This window comes from Prinia subflava, chromosome 5 (genome assembly GCF_021018805.1).
Source record: "Prinia subflava isolate CZ2003 ecotype Zambia chromosome 5, Cam_Psub_1.2, whole genome shotgun sequence".
NCBI lineage: Eukaryota > Metazoa > Chordata > Aves > Passeriformes > Cisticolidae > Prinia > Prinia subflava.
The window spans coordinates 39994572-40016581 of NC_086251.1; the positions used below are offsets into that span (position 1 = coordinate 39994572).

Consider the following 22010-nt stretch of genomic DNA (forward strand, 5'->3'; position numbering starts at 1 on the left):
CAGGTAACAGTAATGCAAATACCTCCAAAGAGAATGATCTTTCCTCCTCAGCTGGCAGTGCAAAGTAACAAACAGGGCAGTGGAGAAAAACCTTCAACAAAATCTACCAAATGAGTAGAAGATTGGACAACTCTTGATGCTCTTGCTTATAGCTTGTCAGAGAGAAGCAATAAACTGAATTCCTATAAATGTGCAACATCACCAGGAAGATGGAGGTGAACTAAAACGGGGAGATTCGTGTTCCCAGCATCAGCTTCTGGTACCAGGGAATGGACAGTCTTAATCTAGATCTCAGAAAGAAATATAAAAATCACCTGTGATATAGTAAAATAAAATATTAATCTGCATCCTCAGATTTAGACCTATCAATTCAAGCCACCATGACAGTGCAAGATACAAAAGCACAGAAAATTAATCTGAGTTTTGAAAGGCATACTACTTCAAAAAACAAATTAGTATCAGTCTTCAGCTGAATTCAGGTCCAAAAAAATATTTATAAAGAAAATTTATTGAGAATAAAAGCAACAGTCATGTGATATGAGTCTGACCAAGTGTAAACTTTTATCCTTTGAGCTCTCTAAAATAGAAGACATTTTTAAAGAAAAAAAAATAGACAACTAGTGTCTTCTAAAGCCATTTAACTAGAAACCCAGACTGCTATTTAAAAAACTGGATTAATTAAATCCTGGCAAACTGGGATTGCTCATAAACCTGGCTGATAAAGTAGATGTTGAAAAAGAAGATACTGTTGTAACAGAAAGGATGAATAGTGCTGAACAAAAAATTGCTGCTACTAAAACTAGTTAGGAGAAGAAAAAAAGAAAAATTCTGAAAATAAGAGTCAAATTTCAGAAATACAAATAATAGCAATTATGTTCTAACAAAAAGGATTTCAGTAGTATTTTTACCAAACCATCAGGGTTCTTTGCAAATATATTAGTAAAACTAACAATTAAGCCTGTCAGAAAAAGTCTAAGCATATATGTTTGGTCAAAAAACCTGAATGAAGATAGAAGTGACATTAGGACTAGTACATTTGAACACTGCACTGAAGAATGAGAGGAAGTTGAAAGGAATCTGAACAATATAAGATACCATTAAATATAGAGAAGGTGCGGAAAAAAACAAAACCAGGCAAATATTATATGATAAACAGATTTACCAAACCTATTAATTACATGTCAACAATTTTATTTAAATCAAAGCAAGATGTTAAGCAACCCTTAGAGTAGCTCTGTGATGAAAGCAAACTGCTGTAGCAGCACCAGTCATTTGAAAAGATGCATCGTGAAATCACAGCTTACTCAACTAAAGATAATGCTATGTGGAGGGAATAGTTCTTTGTGTCTGCACAAAAAGGGCACAATTTGGACACTGAGAAGAGAAAATATACAGAAAAAAGGAATGTTCTTCTAGAGCTGCCAGAGCTTTTGTCTGCTATAACAATTAAGTGTGCTGCTCAAACTGCAGCTAAAGTTACTAGAGTAATGTTTCACTAACAGGGATTTAGCAAGAACAAAATATCCTTTGTTGGCAGAAAAAAACCCACAACAGATACAGCTGTCTCCTTCTGGTGATTTAAAATGAAGAGGTATTGAGGCTAACTCATACCAGTAAATGACTGATTTATGATATTTCGAGGAGCTGATAAAATGAGTTAATATAATGGTAAGTTTAGGAGCAAATTACCCATCTTGAACTACTGGACTACTTCTGATGTGTATCTTTGGCCAGTACCGTCTTGAAGCTTGTGGTTGAATTAAACAATTTGTAACTTTTTTTCTTTGTGGGTAAGCACGGTATGGGTCTTTCTGCAAGCAGTATTTTATTGGCTTCAGGCAATTTACTCCAAGTCTCTAAAACTGAGGCAGCTAGGTGCTTTCAGTCATATCTCTGCATGAACATGCCTGTGGGTTCTTGTATTTTGCAGGGAAGCTTGATATATTGTGGGAATTTGTTAAGCTTTAATCCTACATAGCATTTTTAACTGTTCTCTAAAGCTTACCCCACTTGTATTTGGATATAAGAAAGAGACCTACTAATCCTGACCAGGGAATCTACAAACTAAGAAAACCAAACTTATTTTTTCTTGAACACTGATTTTTAACTACTTTACTACAACATAAGTTTTGCTTAAAGGTCTGTCCTTCAAATTCTGAGATCATTATTTGTATAGTGTTTATTAAATCATAAATCTGTAGCACATTTACTCTGATACTCTAGTGTAGGGCTTTAAGTTGAGGAAAATAAAAATTAAAAAAATTAAAATCTCTGTAGAGGTTAATATCTTATAGGAGTAAGTTGAATCCTCTAAAAATAACCACAATTTCCCTTCACAATTATGTGCAGGAGTAGGCAGAAGAAAGCTACTAGAGGAAACACCAGTGGAGCATGAAATGTATGTAGCTGTAGAGAGTGAACATGACAGTGACCAAGATTCAAAAGCAACAGCCATTGCTTCAGTAAATTCTGAAACAAAAATGGACAGTTCAGGACCTGACTCTGAAGTTGATGTCAAAAAGTCTTTCTCTGATGCCATCCAGAACTATGTTCCAAGTAATGGTAAGTGCTAAGTTTCTTAACTTTAAGGAGAATAACTTTGCAATCTTAAATAAAAAAGCAAAACAAATAACAACAAAACCAGTTGGAATTATCTGAAGTTGACAATAGTAATGTAAAATCTCTTGTTTTATTCCCTATGATCAATCCAGAAGGAAGCTGGATATATCAGATACTTCTGTGCTTGAATGCTCTTGAGATCAGAGAAACAATAAAATCTGCATCGTCAGCAGTGATGATTATCATCAAAATGGTAAGAATTCTTTCTGTGATATAATATTGACATTAGTGCAAATTTAAGCCAGCTATAAGTTATGTTCTGCAATGAAACTCCTAAAAAAGAAAAAAAGAAGAAAAAAAAAAAGAAAGAAAAAAGAAAGAAAAAAGAAAGAAAAAAGAAAGAAAAAAGAAAAAAATCCTTTAAAATAAACCCTCTGCAGTATCCTGCTTCCAGGGTTATCTGATACCAAATGACAGCACAAGAAAACATTATGTCAGCTGCTCATCATCTGCCTCTTTGCAGTGCAGAATCTGATGAATTTAGGGTGTGAGGACTTGGAGTTTTGTTTTGTGGGTTTTTTTTAACAGCCAGGAAACACCTGAGTGGTGTTTTTAATTTTTTTTTAATGAAATTAATAGCTCCCTCTAGCTCTCAGAACAGTTCTCATTAAATTTGCTTGGACTTAAAAAACTTGGGTTATGATGAGCAAAATAACCAGACAAGTTTTCTTGTTTTTAAAGACTGTTTTCAAAGCCTTGATTCACAAATCCTCCCCTCGTTCATAGCTGCATTGAAGAAACTTTTCTAAGCAACTATATAAAATAGAAAATGGGGTTATTATTGCTACGGGGGTGTCTTAAACATCAAAACGTAGTGCAGAGTGAAGGTGAACCTTAAAGGGCACAACTGCAATGGGATCAACGCTGGCAGAGCACCGTGCGAAAAGGTTGGTGTTGCTGCACTGACTCCTCTAAGTAAAAGAGCAGCGACAGGCAAAGTGCCATATGGTAAACTTCACTCCGGTGCTTTGGTTGAACTTTGTTTAGACTGCGTAAATGAAGCTTAAGAACCACATAAATTTATTCCTGATTTCCCGTGTATGTATTTAGAATATGGTTTAAATGTCGTTTAGGATAACGAAAACTGAGGGGCTTAGTCCCTCGTGACTGACTGCAATTCACTGACAGCTCACTGCTACGACCAAACTCGTTCTTGTACTGTTTGATACAGCTAAAAAAGCTTTAAAAGGCACTTCCATCTACCACCTACCCTGATCCATTAGGTCCTCTGCAGGCAAGTCACTCACCTTGCGTTGTGAAAGTCGTTAGCACAAGTTTAAAAAAGAATCAAACCAAATTAGCGTTAATCTTAGTGAATGAGACGAAGAGAGCCCTCTGCTATGTGGCATTGCATCTTCCCTTACATCAGCAGCCCGGCAGGATCACTTTTGGCACAGGCGCTGGGCACAGCTCGGCCCGCCCAGCCCCGCGCACCCGGGACGCACCTGCGGCCGCCGGGCCGGGCCCGCCCCGCCAGGCACTGCCGGCCCCGCCGCCCGGGCCGGGACACGCGGCGGGCGGCCCGCGGGAGCCAGGCCTGCTCCCTGAGGGGAGCTCTGTGTCCGTGCCACCCGCTGCCGCCGGCGCACATGGAGGCGGCCAGCGCCGCACGGCAGGTGAGCGTCTCTGAGGGTGACTTTAGGGAGGAACAGGAGCGGGTCCCGCGGGGCCGCGTCCGTGCCGGAGGACGGGGCCGGGACGGTGGGCGCACGCGGAGGGGAGCTGCCGGTCCCTGCCGCCGGCGGTCCCCGTGCCCGGGGTAGGGGCTGCCTGCAGAGGTCCGGAGCCCCCGGGAGCCGCGCTGGGCGGGCGGGGAGAGCCGGGCCCCGGCGGCTGCCACCTGTGCCGCTGGGCCCCCGGCACCGCGGCAGCAGTGGTTCCTCCCGCGCCCCCCGCGCGGGCAGTGGTACGGGCCGGTTGTCAGGCGGCGGGCCGGAAGGGGCGCGCGCCGCCCGCGGGAAGATGGCGGCGGGCGGGCGCGGGGGGCCCGCGGGCGGCAGCGGCACGGCGGGGCTGTGGCCGGGGCTGCGGGACAGCGCCCGGCGCTACTGCGGGCTGGCCTGGGAAGGGCTGCGCTGGGTGAGTGACGGGGTGACCGGGGCCGGCGCAGCCCCCGCCGGGGCCGGCGCTGCTGCTGAGGGGCTCGGGTAGGGGGGAAATCGAAATTAAGACTCAACTGCTCAGTACCATGTTCTTAAGCATGTGTCACATGTAGTAAATCTGAGCTGTATGGTGCACGTCGTACCTTTGAGCAAATAGGTTTTATTTACAAATGAAATGTGAGTGTATCGAAGCGTTTAAAATGTGTTACATCACTGGTGTGTTGAGTATGTTCTTTTAGCATGAGGTTGGTTGAACAGGTTTTTCTACTAAACAAGTTTTCTACCAGCCAATCGAGAAGTGCTTTCTGCTATTGATTCTTCCAGTAGTGAAATGTGTAAGACAACTCAAAGGAGAATTTTTGATAGTAAATCCTCAGTACCTAAAGAGGCCAACCAAAAGGCTGGAGAGGCACTTTTTACAAGAGTGTGTAGTGACAGGATAAGGGGGAATGGCTTTAAACTGGAGAGGATACATTGAGGTTAGATAAGAGAATGAAATTCTTTACTTGTTTAGGTGATGAGGAACTGCAGCAAGTTGTCCAGAGGAGCTGTGGATGCTCCATCTCTGGAAGTGTTCAAGGGCAGGCTGGATGGGGCTTTGGGGAATTAGGTCCAGTGGAAAGTGTTCTTGCCCATGGCAGAGGGGTTGAAACTATTTGATCTTTTGGGTCTCTTTCAACCCAAATCACTCTGTGATAATTGATAGTCTCAGAAAGAAAAGGGTTCAGAGCTTTATCTGTTGATTTTCATATCTTGTTGGAACTTCTTTCTTTTTTTTTCTTCAGCTGGTAAATCTTATCATTTAAAAATTAGTTGCTTCTGTTAACCATTTTCTCAGAGTTTTGGGAAAAAATAGATATACAAGCATTCGAAGTAAACAATGTCAACATGTAATGTCTGTTTCTGTGGGTAATATTAACCTCTTATTTTAAGCTGAAATTTTTTACTTTACTTTTCAGGCTGTAGCTTCACTGCCTGAAGATATGAGACCTGGCCCTGATCTGTATGGTTTCCCATGGGAAATAGTGGTTTGTGCTGGCATTGTTGGAGCCTTGACAGTCTTCTTGTTCCTGTACAGAAGTTATCAATCAGTAAGTGTTGTGGTTTAATCCCAGACAGCAACTAAGCACCACAGCCACTCTGTCGCTCCCTCTGTCATGTTGGAATGAGGGAGGACTAAAAGCTGGAAAACTCGTGAGTTGAGGTGAAGACAGTTTAATAGGGAAAGCAAAAGCGGTGCATGCAACAAAGTAAACCAGGGAATTGGTTCACTGCTGCGCATGGCAGGCAGGTGTTCAGCTGTCTCCAAGAAAGCAGGGCTCCATCACGTGTAGCAGTTACTCTAGAAGACAAACTCCATCACTCCAAACACCCCCCACTTCTACCTCCTTCCCCTCAGCTTTATGTGCTGAGCATGGTGTCAGCATGGTGAGGCTCTGCTCAGTCGAGGTCAGCTGTCCTGTGTCCCCTCCCAGCTTCTTGAGGACCTGCGGCCTCCTTGTGGGTGAGGTGAGAAGCAGAGGAGTGCTTGACTCTGTGCGAACACTGTTCAGCAGTAACTAAAACATCCGTGTGTTACCAGTGCTCTTCAGCACAAATCCAAAATATAGCCCCATACCAGCCACTGTGAAGAAAATTAACTCTATTCTAGACAAAATCAGCACAGAAAGCGTTCAAGTTACTTGCAGATACATAAAGTGCATTAATAGTTTGCATTGAAGTTGTTATCCTTCCTGTACAAGATATATAATGCTTCAGAGTTTTAAATCTGTTATGATTGAATTTAAAATCTCTCTAAAAGAGAAATTGAAATATCTGATATCTGTTTTGTCAAGATAATAAGTGTTTGTACAGGTAGAGAGTGGCTGTTGTAAGAGGAAATGCAAAGAAACTCGCTGTAGTAAGGCTTCCTCTTTTTTTTAATTTCTACACCGGACTTTCAAAGTCAGCCCTTAAATTGTTTTCACAGGATACAGGTGTCTTCCCTAGCGTGTATGTATTGCTGTGTGTATGGATATCTCTGTGACTAGCCTGGCCATAGCCAGAGCAGCTCAAGTCTTTCAAGGTGATTGTAAGCAAAAGCAATCCACATGGTTTCCTGTCAAGGGAGGCACTTTAAAAGTGGGCAGTGACGCCTGGATTCTGTTTATTGCAACACTGGAACACTGAACCAATTTAGTTGCATGCTCTTTGTGAGCACTAATCTGATGACTTTGAGAACTGCAGTACTGAAACCTTTATTGCACAAATCAGATTATATTTTTGAAGTAATATATATCTTCTCTTGAGAGTAAGTAAAGATCTGAGTAATAAAAGTTGCCTACCATACTTTCCCTGCTATGGAAATGGGGTCAGTATCTGTAATTCAGTATTCTAAATGTCTTCCCATTTTTCAGATAGTCTCATACAGACAATGTATTGGTAGTAGCTGTAATGATACTCAAGTTTTAAGACTAGCTGCAAAGCTGCTTAGTTTTTCAGATATGAGCAACTGCATTTTTAGGGTTTTAACATCAACTAACCTTGTCTGTAAGGGGATCTGTGTTTGTGTAAGTTAATGTAACTATAATTTGGTTGTACCTTTTGCTCTCTAGAGGCATCTCTCTAGGTGATACAGAAGGTATTTGAACTGAAATCATGCAAACAGCTAACCTAGTATTGCTTTCCTTCTGCACATGTCATTTAAGGCATGAGATACTACAGAAGTTATTGATAGCTTTTTCAGTCATCCATCCATGCACTGACTGCTCCTTGAAGAATTGGTGGTTACTGACAAGTAATGGAGTAACTAAACATCCATGGGGGATGACGGGAGAAAAATATAACTTTCTTACCCCTTTTTCATCATTTGGACTCCTTGGCTTTAAATGAGGAAGAAACGGGAGATCTGAGGGGCCCATTGTTACATTAGGCACATGACCCAGGCCCAGCCTGAGAGAAATGCTGTGTTGTAAGAGTTTTGTGGGTTCAGCCAAGTTCTGCATCTTTAGTACAGGCCATTTGTGACAGATTTTGCCCTGCAGTTTGTTAGTTTTTGATTCTAGGGCACTGGACCCCACGTGGCAGCAGCTCACCTGGCACTTGAAGGGTGCCCATCGGGCAGTACCTTACTGCAGCGTTAACTGTTGTGTGTTGTAATGTGTGGGAGATCTTTCCCAAAGGGAAATCTGAGCTCGCGTGTGGAGCTTCCCCCTCCTTCCCTTTCCTACCCTTCTGACTGTGTGTGTCCACTACGGGCCTTTGTGTGGGCAGTCATGGTTATGTGATGAGTGTACAGAGGTGTGTTATGAAAGTGATTCAGGTGAAAACTAATCTCCTTTCCCCTCTTTTGTCTGATAAGAGTGGGAGAAGGATGGGGCAAACACACAGACATGGAGGTAAGAGCAGAGTATATGATTGCCTGTTTTTAATAGAAGCCCATATTTACATTCTCTTTTTAGTTCCATGGTTAAACTTGGCATGGAAATCACAGCTTAAAAGATCAGTTTTCAGCTACTATGTGAGAGTAATTGATCAGACATTTTCAGTATTTATTCTCTTTTTTTTCAGGTTAGAAGTCGACTTTATGTAGGTAAGCTTCGTTTTTAATATTTCTTTGGAATATGACTTTATTCTTTCTTTTTTCACTTTTAATTATCTGGATGGTGCAACATTTGCTTGTCTTTCACTTTTTAGGAAGAGAAAAACAGCTTGCCAATAAAATCGCTGAACTAGTTGAAGAAAAATGCAAAATTCTTGAAAAACTCAGCCTCTGCAAGAAAGAGGTAACAGTGCTCATTTATTGCTTTCAGATGTGTCCTAGAAATTGATTCAATCAAGTAAAGTATTAACTTTTCTAGAAGTAAGATATTTTAAAGCTTTCAAAGGGATTCTTCAAATGCTTTTTTCTGTCAGTGCCTTTAAGAGCAATTAAGGTGTTAGCAACTTCTGCCTTTAAACTCTCAATACAATGTGTTTCACTGGAAGCAACTTCAAAATCTCTTTTTTTGGTTTACATCACTGGGATAGTCTAGTAGGGTTAAGGTTTTCCTGATGTCCAGCAAGGTGCATTTGTAAATATTTAGGTGATGTCTGTGTTTCAGTCTAGAGGATCACAAATTAATGCTAGTATTTAATCAATTATTTACCTATATTCTAACATAAAATAATTTCTTTTCAGTTTGAAGATTTACAATCATCTCTGAAGGATGGTAGCACTCTGCAAGAATCAACAGACCCATCTTTTTTTGAGGTAAGAAGATTAATGGATATTGTTGTTTCTGCAATATAAGGCAGTATTTTAGGAAAATGTGGCCCATAATAAAAAACACTCAAATAAACTAAATGAAAACAACAGTAAAAAAAGTCAGACAAACCCAAAAACTCCAACTCAATTATTTTGATTGGGTTACTGAAAATGACTTAAAATCAAAGCATTGAAATTAAGAGAAGCCTTTTTTAACAATTGCATTGAGAATGAGTAATACTAGAACAAATGACATGTTGGACAATATTTAATTTTAAGAAGTAAATTGTTCCCATTTCTAGGAGAGAGGGTAGTGCATGAAGTATTTTTTTCTCACATCTGATCTAATTCAAATACTTTGCATAGGCTACAGGTACACAGTTTTAAAGAAAAATTACCACTACATTGTTTATATCCCCCAAACTGAGAATATATTTGTAAAAGAATTCTGGATAAGTGAATCAAATGCCTAATAGGCTCTATAAAATTCACGTAAAGAAGCAAGTAGGTTTATTTCATTTTGCACCTCAGATCCTATAGAGCTAATTCTTACAGCTTTTGTTTATGCAGGAGTTTCTAGAGTATTTGAGTGAAAAATACTTTGCTGTCATATTTAAAATGTACTTGTTGTCTTCATATGTAATTAATATCAAATTTTTATTAACTCACAAACCAACTCGATTTAGGAAATACATGAAAAACTGAACAAGTCAAACTTGAAACTCAACGAGGAAATAGAGAATCTAGAAAAAGAACTGGAAGAAGAAAAATCTAAGCAGTTAGAAAATGATACCTTGGTAAGAATAAATAGAATCCTGTCTCTGTTTACATTCATTTTAAAAAATTCTCACAGAAAAAAATCTCTGCAGAGAAGACAAACTATTTTCTTTGTGTGTTGTGAAATAAAAACTACATTTTTCATTTTGTCTTCTCTGACATTAGCAAAATGATACAGGAAAATACTCAAAAGAAGAAAAGCTGGTTTTACACACATTTTTACTGATTCAGCAGTAGAACTTTCTTGGTTTGAAAATAAAAATGATTTTATTAATTGCCTAGACACTGTCAGTCAAATATGTGAAATAAGCTGTATGACAATAAATTTCAGGTGGCTGAAATTCAGGAGCAAGTGGAGTCTTTAGAGAATGAAGAAAAATCTATCCAGTCACAAATTGATGAGGTATGTCTAACCTTTATAGTTTCTGTTTCCAAATCTTTGCAATTTCTCTATCCCCATGTGGTTACTGTTCTATTTTTTTTTCTAATAAGGGTGCAGAGATCATATGCTGTATAAACCAAAAGACTTTGTAAGGCTTAGTACTTTGGTTAGTTTGGCTAAGTGGTTTGATTGAGCAGCTTTTACTTCCATATAGTGATTGGCATTTAAGTAGTTACCTTGTCTTTTCTTCACTGTCTTACTCCTTAATGATACATAATACTGCAAAACTACAGTCAGCAAAAACTGTTGAAATTGTAGAGAAAATGTGAGAATATGTATGTAGCACAGCCAGAAAACCTAAGACAAGTCCAGTAATATCATCATGATCCCACCTATATCTTCACCAATACTGTTTAAACACACTTTTTAATTTCACTTAGGCCAAGTCCACCCTAAAAGTGTATCAGATTAATACTGAGAGACTCAAAACGTCTGTTCAAGATGCAGTAGATGAAAACAGCCATCTCCAGGAAAGTGAGAAACAGGTAGGTTCTTCTTAGGTAAAAGCTCATCCTCAACAAGTTTGTTAATACCTCTTGTATGTTTTAGTAAATGGAATGAGGAAGAGAACATGGTTTTTAAACCAATTTTACATTGGAGTGACTTTGTCTAAAATAAACCTGTTGTAAAAGAAGTGCAGTAGTTGCAGTTTGTGGGGAATCAAGCGTGGTGAATGGAGTGCATGTGGTAATGTAAGTCTAATAAGAACTTTGCTGGGATCTGGAGGAAAGCAGAAATACCTGAACAAGTCCACAACTAGGATTCTCTACAGAGGCAGAGAGAAAATTCTTTTACTTGATCTAGAAAACCAGAGAAATTGAGGAATGGCAGAGTGTTCAGAAGGCAGGTAAAAAATGTACTCCAGTACCACTGTACCTGTATTAATTGAAAGTCATGTACATAACTGGAACATAAAAGACTTCTCAAATTCTAGTTGTCTGTTTTCCTCAGTGCTGCAGTCAGATCACAAAGAACACTGAATATTTTCAAATATTTAGCACATGCAATAGATTGCTTTACAGTGAAGCTATATTTTTTTTTTTCTAACAAATAGGTATTTTCTATGAACGTTTAAAGTTCTGTGTAATGTTGGCTTGAGGTGATTTGTTGTGATTTTAATGGATATGTGCTTATTTTTCTGACTGACTGATGATCTCCCTGTTGTCTGAGGAATAACCTGATAGATATTTGCAGAGGGGAAGGAATAGTGGGGGAGTGGAAGTACAGACCTATTGCTTTTTAGCAGTCCTATAAAAAGCTGGGGAGTGCTTTACTCCTTTCTGTCAGAACATGATGTATGTCAAACTTAGTGGTTCAGGAAAAATGAAAGGGATATTGGAAATAATTTTTTTTTGCAGGAATGTCTTGGTTTAGGGCAAATTTGGGAGAAAACTCCCGCATAGGGTCCCTGTGGGAAGTAAACTCAAACAGCCCCTCCCCCAACTGGTCTGGGAAAGAACTTCCTTGGAGAAAACTGGAAAAAACTACTTATTTAACAAAGTGCCCACAAGCATAAAGAATGAATAATATGAAACAGTAAAACTTTTCATTCTGGAGTGAGATGGCAGATTGAGAAAGTTTGACGTGGTTAGCTCGGTCTGCTCAGTCTCTTATCAGTCCCAGTCCGTCCGGCAGTGCTGGAAAATGCCAAAGTCCAGGCCCGGTGAGCTGCAGGTGGGAGCTCCCAGTGCTCCTCTGGGTATTTCAGTCCAGAGCAGGTTCAAACAGTCCCAAGAAAAAGAAAAAAAGAGTCCAGGGAACTCCTCTGCCACAGCTAGCTAGAATCAACTAAAAGCAAAGAGATCTCTGTCATGCTGCTGTCCGTGCCTCCGATGAACACACGGTCTGGAGAAGGAATGCAGAGGAGTCAGGCAGTTTCCTCAAAACAAGCTCTGTGCTGCTTCTTCTCCCTGCTTTGCTCCCAGAATCAGTCATAAAGGCACAGAACTCAATATACAGCACAGACAGAACAGACTGGGGATACAAGCATCATAAAGTCATCCTAGGACAAGGAGAAATATTTCAATTCTGCTCTGTTAGTAAAACTTGATCTTTTTCCCTAATTCTAGGAGGAGTCCATGTTTGTGATTACCAGGAAAGGAAGACAGTTTTATTAAGAACTGTGGGTGGAGAAGCAGTGGATTTGACTGTTACATTGTTATGTTATCCTTTCTTCCTCTGTCCATTTTATGCAAACGGGTCATAATCTTCTGGCACATCACAGCTTAAACTTTATAAGAGGTGTGCTGTTTCAGGTTTGTGATGTGTCAGAGAGAGGATTGAGCCTTTTAGGCTGAACAAGGGAACTGTTAATGAACTTGTGTGCTTTGCAGGTTTTTTGGTTTGATTTTTTTCTGCTTTAGGAACATTAGAAATATATATTGCTTTAGCTCATTGCAAAGCCTTGCTGTTTCTCTTTATTGTAATTCTTACAAGTATATAAGGTCAATTTATACAATGTAAATTTATTTTCTCCTTGGTTTCATGAAGAAGGAATCTCTTCAAAGTCATCTTTGGATGATGACAATTAATGATAAAAACAGCTGTCTGTGTATGTCTTCGAATCGCTAAAATGTCGATTGCACAATGCTGCAAATTTATACATACCTTTTACTGCTTGGAAAGTGCAATTTGTGCAAGGGGCAACGTGTTAATTCAGTTCTAGTCACATACCTTTTGTTCTGTGCCTTCTAGTTTATCTTCTTCTAGTCTGTCTATAAGGAGTGTTCAGGCTTGCTTGTCTATTTGCATGGCAGTTCCTCTGTTTAATTACCGTTTTCTGGTTTTATTTTTAGTATAACTGCCTGTTATGTTCTCATTGCTCAACCCAGTTATTCTTTTCTGTACATTTACTGCTCTTAAACTGATGGCCTGTTGTGCACTTTAAGCTATATTTTTTGACAGACTCTTAAGACAATTTGTACTTTACCCTGTGTTGTTCTAGTTCATGTTTGTCTTTACAGAAATTTGCGTCCATTCAATTTTATTCTGACAAAGTAATTAGTTAATATGTTGCAGTGGTTATTTTTAATAGCTGGTGATGAAGTGTTCTAATCCCTTTACTCCTATAAAAATATTTTTGTGAAATGAGATTTTACTAGGGAATATCTGTAAAATGTAACCTTGGAACTACCTATCATTTTAGTTAAGCACAGTTAATTGCAGAGATACATACTAGTAGGTGTTGATTACATACAACTGGGACTTTCATTAATGGGAAAGGTTGTTTAAAATAAAATTTTAGAATTACTTTAAGTGGCTTGGAGAAGAGGAGGAGAAATAATACAGTTTTGCAAGTGACATGAATATAAATAGCTGCCTAAAAGGTTCCTGTTTTCCCTTACTTCTCTGACCACTTCTAAGTTGAAGAGACACAGGCACCATTTCAGAATTGTGTACACATACTGGAGTGTGTTTTCCATCCATCTCCCAGTGTATGCCACTGTTACATAAATTATCACTACTTTATATTCATTTCTATTGTCACATTAAGGTTTTTAAACTTGAGTGGAATAAACTGACCACTTCCAATAAATGCTTAAAAATATCCTAACAACTAATTCCAATGGACAGCTATAGCAGCTGACCTATAACATAGAAGTCCTAATTTTCAACTCTTGAGGTAGCTTTCTTGTGGTCTTATCTCTGCTAATTCTTACTGGTGGGTGAGAGGTTTAAATCCCGCTTATGTATAGACAATGCACGTAACAGGCTCAGTACTATTCATCCTGGATTCTTGGTTTTGTAGACACACTAATCTGGTATTTCCCTTTTTAGCTTTTACAAGAAGCTGAAGGATGGGGTGAACGACTTAGTGAACTAAATGAACAAACAAAGATGTTTGAATCATCTAAAACAGATGTAGAAGAAGTTTTGAAAAATAAAGAGAGCCAAATCAAGGTAAATTATGACATTTAGGATGTAATCAAATTATTTAGACTGATTCTAAATCGTAGAGTTCCAAGAAAGCCTAACAACCTCTCCTTGTCTTAATATGCCTTATGCTGTTTTGGGCTTTTGATTGCTGTCTCTCTTCTCTAATGTCATGTTTCTGGCTAAGCAAAAAAAAAAGGTTACTTAGCAGCACAATGGAGCAGTCTGATAAAGACAACTAAGGAAAAACCCTTTTAGTTCTGATAGAATATTGGCTTTCCCTCCGTCCCCAGTTTGGAGTGTGGAACTTGGGTGTATGCTCTTATAGTTGTGTACCTTATGTACACAAGCCCCACTAAAACCACATGTGCTTAGAGCTATCTGAAAATTCTTCATAAGGATGTGCCTGCAAATACATGCTTTGATAGAAAAAGTATTATCAGACATCTAGAATCTTGTATGTGGGGCTGACTTAATCTGCTAAGTGAACTAAATAAAGGAGAGAAATCTTGAAAAGTAGTTGTGATGATAACTACACTTTCATTGCTTGTATTTGTTTGTGAGGTTTTCGTGTGCTTCTTCTTAGTCACTGACACAATATATACTGAACATGAAGGACTGGAGTTCAGCAATACGAGAAGATGGTGACACTGAAGACAACCACTGGGACACAGATATAAAGGGTGAAACAGAGAATGGAGAGCACTTAGGTATGCTTTGTGTAGTTTCCCTATTTAAATATTTTACAGATGTTTTAGAAATCCAGAACTGACTAACTTCCAGGAAAGCTGAAAGGTTGGCTGTATAGAAGTCGGATTTTTAAGTCTCACTCAATGTCACCCATGTTGGACAGTTAACTGATGCTTGGACATCTCTGGAGTAGCAGCCTGTCCTGTTCAGCACTGTGTGGCATACAGACTGTCACACAGCAGTGTAACAAGTCAGTGGTCAGTCTCTTGCAGAATGACACTAGTGTCATTAGTGTCATTCTGCAGTAGGTGCCTGTGTATTTAGCAGTGACTCTGACATTTCTAGGTGGAAATCTTGCTTTTATTCTTCTTTAAGCTCCTCCCAGCAGTAGTACTGAGGGTCCTTAGAGCCTAATTTCTGCTTCCTTATCCTTACAGAGGTGTTATTTGTTGCAGGCAGTGTGGTGGCACTGTCATCTAATGGGTGTAGATCTGGGTCCCCTTAAACAGCAACACAGAAAAGCTCTGCTTCTTCCTTCTTCTTCTTGCTGCAGCTTCTTTTTGTGCTGGTGCTTAATGATACCATGGGGCACACGCCTGTGAACCTTACAGTGTGGATTCAGCATCTCACTCTTACCGTGACCGGTCTGAGTCGTGACTGACTGGCAAACAAAGCACTACAATGCTGGCATGTCTTCTACTCACACCCCTGCTTTTTTACCTCCTTTATCCTCCAGGTGTGCTGTGCCTGTTGTTGGCATTGCTCTTGTATAAAAGCAAAATAATAGCAGTAAGCTCTGTCACAAACCCTTTCATGCTTTTTATGGTACTTACTGTTCTATTCCCTCAAGCAGATGATGAGCAAAAACGAACTGTAAAGAAACTGATCTATGCTGCAAAGGTACGTGATTTTAAGAAACTTGTGGGTGGAAGAGGGGAAACTAGAGAGAATATATGTCATTATTCTGGTAATGCCAGTATCAGAGTTCAGCATCTTGTAATGTTTAATTAGCTATTTTTGCATGCAAACACTTTGTTAATCTTGTAATCTTGAAAATGTTCTCTTTTTTTTTTCAATTTTGATTGTAGTTAAATGCTTGTTTAAAGACCATGGAAGCAGAAAGAGACCAAATGTATTCAAAACTGTCCGATGAGAATAAAGCTAAAGAAGAACTTGCAGGTAATTAAATCTTGTTTTACCTTAAATAAGTTGCTGCTTTGGTAAAATGGTCTTACAGGCTGCAAGTATTAATTCCAGTAAAAACTGAATTAAGTCTACATTAATAACTACTTGATTTTTTTAAAATAATATTTAAGTTACTTAGGTATTTTAAAGACATGATTTTAGACGAAGAGCCATTGAAGTTGCAAATTTGGTTGTACTCTGTTGGAATATTCGGTAACTATTAAGTTACAGAATCTTAAAATACAAGAGCAAAGTGATGCTAATTGTGACACTAATAAATACAAAATACCTCCTTTACATAATTTCTGTACATGAAACAGTAGAGTTTTAATCTAAATTTTAAAACCATCTATTAGAAGGGTAGCTTAATTATAGTTAGTTTGTAATGGGTACAAGCTCAATCCTTAAATATAAAGTACTGCATTTAGAGAATTGAACTTGAAAATATCTTGCTCTGTTTCTTTTCCTCTGTTGTGTAGGACATACTGAATTAAACCTTATGAAATAAAAACCACTCAAATTCAAATTAAAACTTGTAATTAGCTATTGCTTTCATAATCATAGCCAGCAGAGTAGCCATCACTTATGAATGTATGGCTTTGTTATTTAGGTGGTGAATGTTCCATCAGACTGATTTTTCAGTTTCTTACAGTACTTTAAACATATTCCTTTTGCTTGTGAGTTCTCTAAATTGACTGTAGCTCTGTCCCATAAAGATATTCAAACTTAGTTGAAGCTTTGTTACATTTCTTGAAAAGAGGCACAGGAATAGGAAATAGGAAAAGAAACATGACTTTGAGTTCTATTTGGAAAGATGAAGGTAGTTCAACAAATCCAAGTTACCCATTCAGGCTATTGAGGAAGACCTTGTGGGGGTAAATGTGCAAGAGCATATGATGGTGCTAGTTTTACTCCTTTAGTCAAATAATTAGAATAATAAGAGCCCTAAATGAAAATTTAGATTCTGAATTACAGAAGTGAGTTGTTTTCAAAGAAGTTTCGTGGTTTGGAGCAAAGGCCTGATACACACACAGGGCTGCACTTTATGCCAGGGAGAGAGTTTAGTTGCTGGTTTCTCATTTTGTGTCATATATTGAAATATAATGACTTTATATCTTATATTATTAAATCAACATAGGATCAAAAGTTTTTACAGACTTATTGTATACTAAAATATTGCCAATGTGTTATCCCAGTATAATTATCTCTACATTTGACAGAACGCATAGAAAGCCTTCAAAGCCAACAAGCTTCCTTGCAGTCTGAAAATGAACGTTTTGAGAGTGAAGTTCAAAAGCTTCAACAGAAACTTAAAGTGATGACTGAGCTATATCAAGAAAATGAAATGAAACTACACAGGTACTGGTTCCTCTTCTTATATTCAATGTTTGCTGTTTCATTTGAATGTAACTCTGATTTGGGGGACTGAAAATTATTGAAAGTTTGAATACTGCTTTCCAGAATTTCCTGAATTGTGAAAACAATTTATTACACTTTCATGTACATTTATGATTGCAGTAGTTTTATACAGACTGTTTCCATGAAACAATTAATTCATTTTAGGAGTTTTCCATTAGCAAGTACAGAAAACCTGAAGCAACAGATTTTTAATCTATGGAAATCAGGCAGTTGAAGTGGGAAAGCTTGATTATTTTTTCTTTAAATTATCATATGATGTAATAGATGTGTCAAAGTTGCTGAGAGAAAATCAGTAGGTGTTTTAACTTTGAGATATATTTTATTTACTAAAACGAGGATGTCAGAGGAATGATGAGATATATATAAAACTAAACCTAAGACATAGACAAGCACTTGTTGGCAAGCAATGTAGAACCCTTATGAATCAGGCTTTCCTCACCAAGAAACCCAGAATAGGAAAGCTGTATTATCTGCCTCAGTCAGAGTGTCAGTGGGGGTTATGACCCAGTAATTGAAATCAGAAATAGTTTAGGACTAGAAATTAAAGTTGATTGGTCCAGGGCACGTAGTAACCTTCAGGAGTGTGTGTGGCAGCAGGGCACATCACTTTAGGGCATGATGGTAAAATTACTGTTTTACTAATTGTAAATCATTTCTTCAAAGAGCGGGCACACTGTTGAAGGCAGCAAGAGAATCAGCACAAGACTAGATCCTGCACTGAGCAGTGTGCAGGACCTTTGAGAAGTATTATTTTCAGTAGTCTGCTCTGTAGCATATATATTTGTGTAGATATTTAGCATCTTTGTAAATGCAACAAATCCTAGAAATCACTGCATTAGCATTTTGATTTTTAAAAAAGAACAGGGAGGGACTGGGAAGGAACCTGTCAAAAAGAAGATACAATAAACAGGCTGAAAGCAGACAGTGTGGATGATATTTAAAAATAACCTCACTAAATCTCAGCAAATGTATGGTGCTTATCAAAGAATTTTAGAAAAGCCATAAAGGAGGAGGGAGAAGCTGCTGTGGTGATGTAGCAGCACAAAAAAAATTAGTATTAAGGCATTTTCTGAAAACTGGGTCTGTTCAAACAGGGGAAATAATAAAGTAGGAAATGAAGATTGAATAGAAAAGAAATTTAAATCACATTCACAAGATCCATGATTGCTTGATTGCTAAGAATTGCTGTTTGCAGGAGAAGGACAGTTTTACCCATTCAGGGCTGTTCTCAGCAGTGGTATCCATGTGTGTTCTGCAGAACTACCTTGTGCATAATCTGTGGACTGGAGTATGAGTTTTCTCTTCTGTAGTGCCCAATATGGCATAAGGATAAAAAAGAAGGACCTGCAAAGACTTCTTTTTAAATATCTAGTAACAATCTTTTTTTTCCTCTAGAAAATAATTTTTAGAAAATACCAGAACAAATCACTGACTATTAGTGTAGTTTGGGTTTTAGTTTGTTTGATATGATTTGTGGCTGCTTTCAAAATTGTTGTCTTGAAACACAACTAACCATAGTTTTTGAATTTTGTTAAAAGGAAGTTGACAGTAGAAGAGAGGGAACGACTACAGAAGGAAGAAAAGCTTTCTAAAGTAGATGAAAAAATTATTCATGCTGCTGAAGAACTTAACAGCTACAGGTAATGGCAGATTTTAGTTGCTGTAATTACTTGTTCCAAAGTGAAGAAAGAGCAATAGAGATTTTAAACACAGCATAAGCAAATGTATTTTCTTCCAGTTTATTTGTGGTGTGTATTAGATGCTAGTTTGTATGTAATAATACAAACTAAGGGTGGTTTTACTTTCTTAAAACATTTGGATGTTGAAGATTGTAGCAACTTCTCTTCCATTGGAATCCTAATTGTACTGATACATCTGCTTTAATGGTGTGGTACAAGTGGGTCTGTAATCTGAGATTAGAGATCTGATCTCTAATTTGTTCCCCTTACTGAACAAAGCTAAAAATACAAAGTCAAGAGAATGTTGTGAAGTAAATGGAATGTTCAGTTTTCCTACAGAGCTTACATTTATGCTGTATAGTTACAGTATTCTATTTCTGTACCTCAAAGCTTGTCAGATAGTCCTGTTGCTTAGAAATTCTTGACTAAAATATTGTCGTGGGTGAATATTTGCTGTAGCTGTTTTTTAAGTGCTTTGCTCTGGTTTTTGTTACACTAGCTGTGTACCTCTGGGTTTTTTCTGCATTTTCTCTAACTGTGGCATAATTTTTCAATATGTAATTGTGACTGGAAACATCACAAACCACTGAAAAGTTGGGGGTGTGTTGGTGTTTGGGTTCTGTTCTCTTGTTTACATCCCTGTTTTGCAGTAATGTAAGGCCTAGAATTTCCACTCTTAATGTAATTTTTTGTATCCCATGGGCATAAGTGACAATACTGTCTTTTGGATTAAAAAAAAAATCTTAATTACACTTTGTGGCTACTGTTGAGTTTATTGTATCCAAAACTTTCCTGCACATTTTATTACAATATCATAAATTCTGATTTTGTTACAGAGAGCGAGCAAAGGACCTTGAAGAAGAGCTGGAGAGAACCATCCGTTCTTATGAGAATCAGGTATTTTGTGCTTTGTGACAACGTCTATGCCAGAGGGAGGGATGTTAGTGCAACTGGAATACCACTTGCTGTTGGCTTGTGAACTGTGTTTGGCTTGGCTTGGTTGGGTGTCTAATTTTGCCTCCCCCTTGCTCTTCTTAATGTCATCTGGTTTTGACTGACACGATTTCATAGCAGAGATCACCAGATAACTTTTTAGAAAAGTTGAATTTTCAGTTTTGCCATGTCATTATAAATTACTCACACACATTAAATTTATAAAAAAGAGCATATAATCATAAGTTTAGGGATTTAGGTGAATAATAAATCTCTCTTTCACAGATTACTTCACATGAGAAAAAAGCTCATGATAATTGGGTAAGTAGCAAATACTGAATTCTCCATGTTTTCGATATCTTCATTTTTCATTATTTGAAAAGTTTTCTTTATTGCTTTTTGGTTCTTACTAGAAGCAGATAATCAAAATTATCTCTAGCCTTTCACTTTTAAACATAAGGATTTCTTGCAGAAATACACAAAAGCATGTTAAAAAGACTTCTATTATAAAGAATAGATGGAAAAATTAAGCTGGATACTTAGGAACACAGTAGAATGATAATCTTGTATCATTTGTTATAGCAATAAATCTGCTAGAAGAACATTGACACCGTATAACAAGCGTGTGACTGTGACATTTTGCTAATAATGAAAGCTTTTGGCCTTGTTTCAATGCCATTTTGATCTTTTCTTTGGGTGTACTTCACTTCTTTTATCTACAAGTAGAAGACCTTATGTCCTGTGAGAACAGTATGTTCATTGACAGCTTCCTAAGAGCGTTTCTACAAGATCCATTTTTGCCTTTTTTTCCAAACAGGAACATTTAAAATATCTCCAGACTAATATATTTTTCACTTTACAGAACATCTGAGATAAAATCCTGCTAAAAGCTATGGGGCTTTGTGTGGTCATAATTCCAGAGATTTTATCTATCTGATTTTAAAATATAACATTCTTACATAGAATTTGAGACTTTAAATCTTCTGTAGATGCTTCAGAGTAGCTATAGCCAGAGAATTGAATCCCTGAAGTTTTAAGGACCTGCAGGAAAGCCTTACCATTCCTCAAACATTTGGGGTTTAGAGCTGCTAATATCATTTGTTGACATATGTGAGGCTCCATACATGAGTCATATCTTGTGCGAATGCGATCTATACACCTCACACAGAATGTGTTGGACCTAGGAATTGTCATATTTATGAAGCATTTAATTAAAAATTGCAGCATCTAAGCATCTGGTTTTTGTCCTTTCCCAAAGCTGACAGCCCGAGCAGCTGAAAGACACCTCAATGATATAAAAAAAGAAAATGCACATAACAGACAAAAGTAAGTGCAGTTCTTATTTACTCCTAAAGAAATGCAGTTTGGCTTGTGTTGGATTTAGGCAGTTTGATGTTTTCTGTTAATGTATTGTAGCCCAAACACGGCAGAGAGATCACAGTGTTTGAGTTCTGCAAAGTTACTGCTGAGCTAATGGTGGGTGGTGATTGAGAGGAACTTCCAGGTGTGAGGTTAACTAATACTGGAGTGCAATTAGAGGGATGTCATGCTAGTAATGGGGTATCTAAAATGCACCTTCAGCTTCTGCAGTTTAAATACTGCAGCATAGAGAAATACTTTCAGGCATTTTTAAGTTCAGAGTACTGTGACATCCTTTGTCTTATTTATTTAGGGAATAAAATACCTTGTTTCATTAATCAGTTAGGTAGAAAGCCTGGCAGTAAACAGTGTAGTGTGGTAAAGCTCTTGCATTTCTTGGTCATTTACTGCTTATTTGTTGTCTCTTTGCAGATTAACTGAAGCAGAATTTAAACTTGAACTTTTAGAAAAAGACCCTTATGCTCTTGATATTCCACTGAGACCATTTGGCAGAGGTACAGTATTGAATTGTGAAATAGAGCCTAGTTCTTTTGGCTTATGGTTTTGTTTCCCAAGACCACACATATTTAATTGTTTGAAAACTATCTTGGCCATGTGTATGTATAACACCAGTCATTTTAAAAAAATAATTGGGTCATGAGTGACTCTAGGTCATGTCAAGTATTTTGCTGAAACTAAGAGCATTT

At 38.0% G+C, this 22010-nt stretch overlaps 1 protein-coding gene across 4 annotated transcripts in view; it reads left to right on the forward strand.

Annotated features, from left to right (window-relative positions):
• The window catches only part of MIA2 (MIA SH3 domain ER export factor 2), a 35549-nt gene that overhangs the window by 5530 nt on the left and 8009 nt on the right, over nucleotides 1-22010 (forward strand). For 2 of the 4 annotated variants that reach the window (XM_063398955.1, XM_063398957.1), the window contains 19 exons: nucleotides 2350-2562; nucleotides 2712-2812; nucleotides 5681-5812; nucleotides 8271-8292; nucleotides 8397-8485; nucleotides 8881-8952; nucleotides 9633-9743; nucleotides 10055-10126; nucleotides 10546-10650; nucleotides 13943-14065; nucleotides 14625-14748; nucleotides 15582-15628; nucleotides 15817-15907; nucleotides 17134-17272; nucleotides 18871-18972; nucleotides 19848-19908; nucleotides 20230-20265; nucleotides 21203-21270; nucleotides 21736-21818. In XM_063398955.1, the coding sequence (XP_063255025.1) occupies nucleotides 2350-2562; nucleotides 2712-2812; nucleotides 5681-5812; nucleotides 8271-8292; nucleotides 8397-8485; nucleotides 8881-8952; nucleotides 9633-9743; nucleotides 10055-10126; nucleotides 10546-10650; nucleotides 13943-14065; nucleotides 14625-14748; nucleotides 15582-15628; nucleotides 15817-15907; nucleotides 17134-17272; nucleotides 18871-18972; nucleotides 19848-19908; nucleotides 20230-20265; nucleotides 21203-21270; nucleotides 21736-21818 (1791 nt within the window). Of the gene's footprint in view, nucleotides 1-2349; nucleotides 2563-2711; nucleotides 2813-3967; nucleotides 4236-4305; nucleotides 4699-5680; nucleotides 5813-8270; nucleotides 8293-8396; nucleotides 8486-8880; nucleotides 8953-9632; nucleotides 9744-10054; nucleotides 10127-10545; nucleotides 10651-13942; nucleotides 14066-14624; nucleotides 14749-15581; nucleotides 15629-15816; nucleotides 15908-17133; nucleotides 17273-18870; nucleotides 18973-19847; nucleotides 19909-20229; nucleotides 20266-21202; nucleotides 21271-21735; nucleotides 21819-22010 lie in introns of those variants that run through there. The other 2 variants (XM_063398956.1, XM_063398958.1) reach the window with 2 other exon arrangements.